Genomic DNA, 6,066 nt, shown 5'->3' with positions numbered 1-6,066 from the left:
GGTGTTGGTGTTTTGGAGTTGTCTCAACCCGTTGGTGGTGTCGACTTATTTGGTGAAACTGAGCCCAGTTGAACTTGGTGTTTGCTGGAATTTGGCCCTACACTAAGGATATATGCCATTGGTTGTTTTACATAATGGCCTTGCAAATTGAGATTCCAATTTTTTTAAGAATTATGTTGCAATCACTTTTCCATTACAAATTATTAGCTAAACTGTCGCGAAAATATGGTTGAAAACTTAACAATGGGCTTGTGCCAAATGATCACTTAATTGTTTCCATGGTATATCCTCATCCCCATTCTCGCCCATCTCGATGGCAATTTCGTCGTCCTTATCACGTAGGTCTACCTCAACTTCCTTGTCGTTAGTTTCCTCCGCTCTATGAAAGCCTTCATTGAGCCATCTGTATCGTCTCAAAAAATTATGAATGCCCATTGTTGTCACAACAACAAGGGTTTGCACTCTAAATAAAATAGCTAGGTATTCGAATGAGTATTTTCCATCTCTGCTTCCAAAAATCGAAAGCCCGCTCAATGATGTTACAACAAGATAAATGATGGAAATTGAATCTCTCGAGGGCATTTCGAAAGCGACATTGACCATCATTGTTGTACTTAAATTCTTGAAAGTGATGCCGTACATCAAATCCCTTTTATGTAGCCATATAGCCCCGTTTATGTGGAAAACTCGAGTCAACTAAATAGAATTTCCCATTTGCTAGTTTTGAAATATTTATATCCTGACTATAAATAGCTCGAACTAAAAATACGACTATAATGCTTGTTTTCGGTAGTACCAAGCAATATAAACATGAAACATTAGTTAAAAACACAAGCTGCCACCACATTTTGAGTCGGAAATCCTTTTCTTCCTTTGAAGTTAATCCTTTTATGCTCTAATAGCACATCATGAACATGCTTGCCATTAACTGCACATCCTGTTACATTATACATGTTAGAATGCACAATTAAATAATCATTAGACTACTTACAAATAATTGGTTATTATTATTTGATGAACAACTAAAACCCTGAAAAAATGAGTAATGTGCGGGATTGGGGTGATGATGTTCTACTCCATGGTTGTAGTCGTGATACAGTTAATCATCTTGACAGCTAACGTAACAATAACTCAAAGTATGTGCTTTAAGTAATGTGAAATGGTCTGCAGGAAATGCCCGAAGTGTATTTGCACCTGACGAAAGCCTTTGCCATGTGATAAAAAGCCCAAGAACATGCCAACTTGTCCCCATTCACGCCCATCTCGACGAATTTCGTCAACCATTTTTTTTTTTCCCTTCCCCTCTAGTGAAGGCAAGGGAAATTTTGTCATTGCACGGTGACAATGGAGGGTGTATATGTCCTTTACACACCAACGGTTCAATAGATTTTTTTGGCTTTTCTGACGTGATATGATTGTGACCAGACGTGGAAACAGTAGTCTCTAGATATTGGGTTGAAAAATGCCGAAAATGTGAATTAACGAGAATTAATGGGGCCAAATGGGATAAATATTTTGCTTACATCTAGAACTTGACAAAGAAATCGAAGATCCCTAACTCAATGAGTGCTTAGTGATCCATTCTTTCTTCATGTTCCCCTTTTCTTTGCTTCCTTTTTTATTTCCCTTCTTCTCTTTCCTTTTTTCTTCCTGTTCCTCGATTCTTCTCTTTTCCCTCCGTGTTCTCTACTCCTCAAGTTGAATGGGAAAATAATTATATATTCATTAGTGAGGCCCTCCACTTTGTCATAGTTTGCAATTTAACCCATACGTTTCATTTTCATTTAAAACTTACAAATTTGTTTCTTTAATTACCAATTAGTCCCAACAAATACCACTAGCTTATAATAGTCCCCGTAAGAATTTTTTTTTTTTTTTTTTTTTAAACTCAAATCTTTATTTGACTTCAACTTTGACCAATTAAATTGTTGATTTTGAATGAATATTTTTGACTTTGACTATGAATAAATGGTTGTAACAATTAGCCCCACCCAAACATGCTCTATCCATCTATACCAGAGACAAATTCTATTTTCAAGAGATCCATAGGTACATGTATCTCTTATTTTGATTGAATTTTCATAGTGTCCCTCATCGTGCTGTGTGTATTTACTGTTATTACAACAATTTTTGATTACACACAAGGTCCGTGGCGGTGGGTGGCTAGTAGATGAATATAAGAGTATACGACAACTAAGTCTCACCTAATAAACTTCTAGAAGTAATTATGTAAAGGATAATTTCATAGAAACGTCCATCAATATAATTAAACCTGAATCTTGTATTTATTTCTCAGAAACATAAGGGATTCATTTATTTATTTTGCCTGTTTATAGCATAAACATATGACATTTTATTTAAGATTTATCTCATATCCAATTACTTTCCAGTACAAATTAGGCTTCCATTAGATCTGTAAAGTTTGCAACCCTTCTTTACTTTGCAACAGTTTGTGCAGCCTGGATGAAGCTTCTTAGGGCCAGATTTTGGGCAAGTCATGTAGCCAACTTTGAGGCAAACTTGTGGGCAAATTTTCCTTTGGGCTTCTGCATATTGCACATTGCTTCCCAAGAAAAACAATCCTGTCATAGAATGAAAAACATAATATAGAAATCAAACCTATTGTTCATCTCGGTCTTCTTTAGTATTGCGTATAAAGCATGATCAAAGAAAATTCCAAGAAAATTCAATAAGCAGTAGTAATAAAATCATGTATATATCATGCTACAACTTAATGGCATAACTTAAAGAATTGCAACAACGCGTCAAAATCCACAAACAAATGAAGAAAAGATTAACTTACCAGTGGAAAAGCTTAATAATTAAAGAAAAAAAAAGCCCAGAAAGAAAATGATCAATAAATTGAACTGCAGGCATGTAAAAATTTGTCTAAAACCTTAATACTTTATATGCACAAGTAACTTCTTCGATGCTTCTCTTTATCAAAACACACAATATTTACAGATGCCTGCTTAACTAAAATCATAAGATCTATATTACAGTATTTTTGGAATATTGTTTCACAATGATAAAACACTTGGCCATTATAGAAGTGTCAAAATTCAGCCAATATAAGTTACAAAAAAGTGCACAGATCAGTAACCATACCGCAGATTAGGAGGAGAGTAAGGATGCTAACTTTGCTATTAGCCATGCTTCCTGAATTATGCTTAGTACTGATTATTTTGAGTTATTTATAGGGTAAAAGTAGTATTATTAGGTGACGACTTTTTCATATATAAAGAGAAAGTCGACGCATGGTCCGTAAGCAAAAACCAATTCAAACTTACAAATACATATTAATTCACAATATTAAAGATTATTAAACTTCATGTGATCTACCTAACCAAGTGTAGAAAAGGATTATTTATTTATTTATTTATTATTATTATTATTATTATTTTTTTTTGATAAAGTGAATTAATTAAGAAAAATACAAGGATTAAAGTCACCCTTTTTTAATTATGAACTGACTCACATTCGGTTAATAAAATATATGTAACAAATGTTAAGAAATATAGAATTATTTATTATTTATTAAGGGTAGAATAGTCCTTTTTAGTTTCCTTTATTTAGCCTATATATATTCTCTTTGTATTTAGGTTAAACTATCTTTTTAGCATTTATTCAATTAATGAAACCTTAGCCTCCTCCTTTTTCTTTTATTTTCTTTGGATTGTTTAACATGGTATCAGAGCCAGATTTCATGGGACAAAACTTAATTTCAAACACAGCTTTCGCGGATCCAAATTTTTTTTTTTGGTATTTCTGCAATCTAGTAAATCTGATATTTCTGCAATCTGTTATTTTTGCAATCTGGTATTTCTGGAATCTGTTATTTTTTTTTATTATGGCTACTGAAAGAGACGATTCTCTTCAGTCTGTGAATGTGAGGTTGGATGGAAAGAATTATTCGTATTGGAGTTACGTGATGAGAAATTTTCTTAAGGGTAAAAAGATGTGGGGATTCATTAGTGGAACTTCTGTGAAACCTGAAAATACCAATGAGGGTTATGCTGCTTTGATAGATGCCTGGGAAACAAACAATTCAAAAATTATTACTTGGATTAACAACTCCGTGGAGCATTCCATAGGTAGAGAGTTGGCGAAATATAAGACAGCAAAGGAGGTTTGGGATCATCTGCAAAGATTATTCACTGAGTCAAATTTTGCAAAGCAGTATCAATTGGAGAATGATATACGAGCTCTTCATCAGAATAATATGAATATTCAGGAATTTTATTCTGCTATGACAGATCTTTGGGATCAATTGGCCCTTACAGAATCGACAGAATTAAAGGCATGTGCTGCCTATATTACTCATAGAGAGCAGCAACGGTTGGTACAATTTTTAACGGCACTTCGCAGGGATTTTGAAGGACTCAGAGGTTCAATTTTGCATCGTTCTCCACTTCCTTCTGTTGACTCAGTTGTCAGTGAGTTATTGGTTGAAGAAATACGTCTTAAGTCTTATGCTGAAAATGGAATTCTTTCAGCTTCTAAGCCTTCTGTATTAGAAGTGTCTTCTAAGCCATCCTCTAATAATCAAAATAAGCCTTAGACAAGGGTTGCATTTGACGAGTGCAGTTTTTGTAAGCATAAAGGTCATTGGAAGGCTCAGTGTCCTAAGTTGAGACAGGTGAATCAATTACAGCAGCAATCTCAAGCTTGGAAGCCTGGCAACCAATCACGATCTAATGCTCATAGACCACCACAATCTAATACTGCAGCAATAGCTTCATCAGTACCTATCACTGATCCTAGTACTTTGGCTGAGCAATTTCAGAAGTTTCTCTCCTTACAACCTCAAGCTATGTCTGCTTCTTCCATAGGTCAGTTGCCTCATAGTTCTTCAGGTATGTCACATTCTGTATGGGTCTTGGATTCTGGTGCTTCACATCATATGTCTCCAAATTCTTCGTCTTTTGCTTTTGTGTCCCCTTCGTCCTCTATTGCTGTCATGACTGCTGATGGCACTCCTATGCCATTAGCAGGTGTTGGTTCTGTTATCACACCTCACTTGTCCCTCCCTAATGTTTATCATGTTCCGAATCTCACATTAAATCTTGCTTTTGTTGGTCAGTTATGTGATTCTGGTAATTTAGTCACATTTTTCTCTTCTTCTTGTTATGTGCAGGATCTGCAGTCTCAGAAGTTGATTGGGACAGGCCGTAGGAAGGGTGGACTATATATTTTGGATGAGCTAAAAGTGCCAGTTGCTACTGCCGCTACTTGTGTTGATTTGTCTTCGTTTCGTTTGAGTCCTTCTTCTAGTTTTTATTTATGGCATTCTCGTCTAGGTCATGTTTCGTCGTCTCGTTTGAGATTTTTAGCTTCTACAGGGGTTTTAGGAAATTTACACCCTTGTGATATTTCTGATTGTAGTAGATGCAAACTGGCAAAATTTTCAGCTTTACCTTTTAATCGAAATATTTCTGTTTCTTCTTCTCCATTTGATTTAATTCATTCTGATATATGACGGCCTTCTCCTGTTGCCACAAAAGGAGGGTCTCGATATTATGTTTCTTTTATTGATGATCACACTCGTTATTGTTGGGTTTATTTAATGAAATATCGTTCTGAATTTTTGGAGATATACTTAGCCTTTCGTGCTCTTGTTAAAACTCAACATTCTGCTATTATAAAATGTTTTAGGTGTGATTTGGGTAGGGAATACACTTCTAATAAATTTTGTGAACTGCTTGCTTTAGATGGAACTATTCACCAAACTTCGTGTACAAATACTCCTGAGCAAAATGGTGTTGCTGAAAGAAAACATAGGCACATTGTTGAAACTGCTCGTTCTCTCTTGTTGTCTGCATCTGTCCCTAGTGTGTTTTGGGGTGAAGCTGTTCTTACTGCTGTAGGTTTGATTAATACAATTCCGTCTTCTCATATTTCAGGGTTTTTTCCTTTCGAAAAGTTGTATGGGTATACCCCTGATTATTCTCTCTTTAGAGTTTTTGGTTGTACTTGTTTCGTTCTTCGTCCTTAGAACGCAACAAGTTGTCCTCTCGATCTGCAATTTGTGTTTTTCTTGGTTATGGTGAAGGTAAAAAGGGGTAT

The 6,066-nt window shown here is 35.2% G+C and overlaps 1 protein-coding gene across 1 annotated transcript; it reads right to left on the bottom strand.

The window, feature by feature from the left end:
* Positions 1-2,261: 2,261 nt before the first annotated feature.
* On the bottom strand, positions 2,262-3,215 carry LOC111390049 (proteinase inhibitor PSI-1.2-like). Its single transcript, XM_023015033.1, has 2 exons — positions 3,109-3,215; positions 2,262-2,582 (listed from the first exon to the last, which is right to left on the bottom strand). Exons 1-2 carry the CDS (start codon positions 3,152-3,154, stop codon positions 2,380-2,382), a joined length of 249 nt encoding a protein of 82 aa, XP_022870801.1. The 5' UTR covers positions 3,155-3,215; the 3' UTR covers positions 2,262-2,379.
* Between the last annotated feature and the right edge of the window lie 2,851 nt (positions 3,216-6,066).

This window comes from Olea europaea, unplaced genomic scaffold (assembly GCF_002742605.1).
Source record: "Olea europaea var. sylvestris unplaced genomic scaffold, O_europaea_v1 scaffold644, whole genome shotgun sequence".
Classification (NCBI taxonomy): Eukaryota; Viridiplantae; Streptophyta; class Magnoliopsida; order Lamiales; family Oleaceae; genus Olea; species Olea europaea.
This window is presented reverse-complemented; position numbering and strand designations above follow the sequence as displayed.

Coding starts and splice junctions, on each gene's coding strand:
- LOC111390049 (XM_023015033.1), bottom strand. CDS start 3,154: ATGGCTAATAGCAAAGTTAGCATCCTTACTCTCCTCCTAATCTGCG. Junction 2,583..3,108: donor TACTCTCCTCCTAATCTGCG/GTATGGTTACTG, acceptor ATTCTATGACAG/GATTGTTTTTCTTGGGAAGC.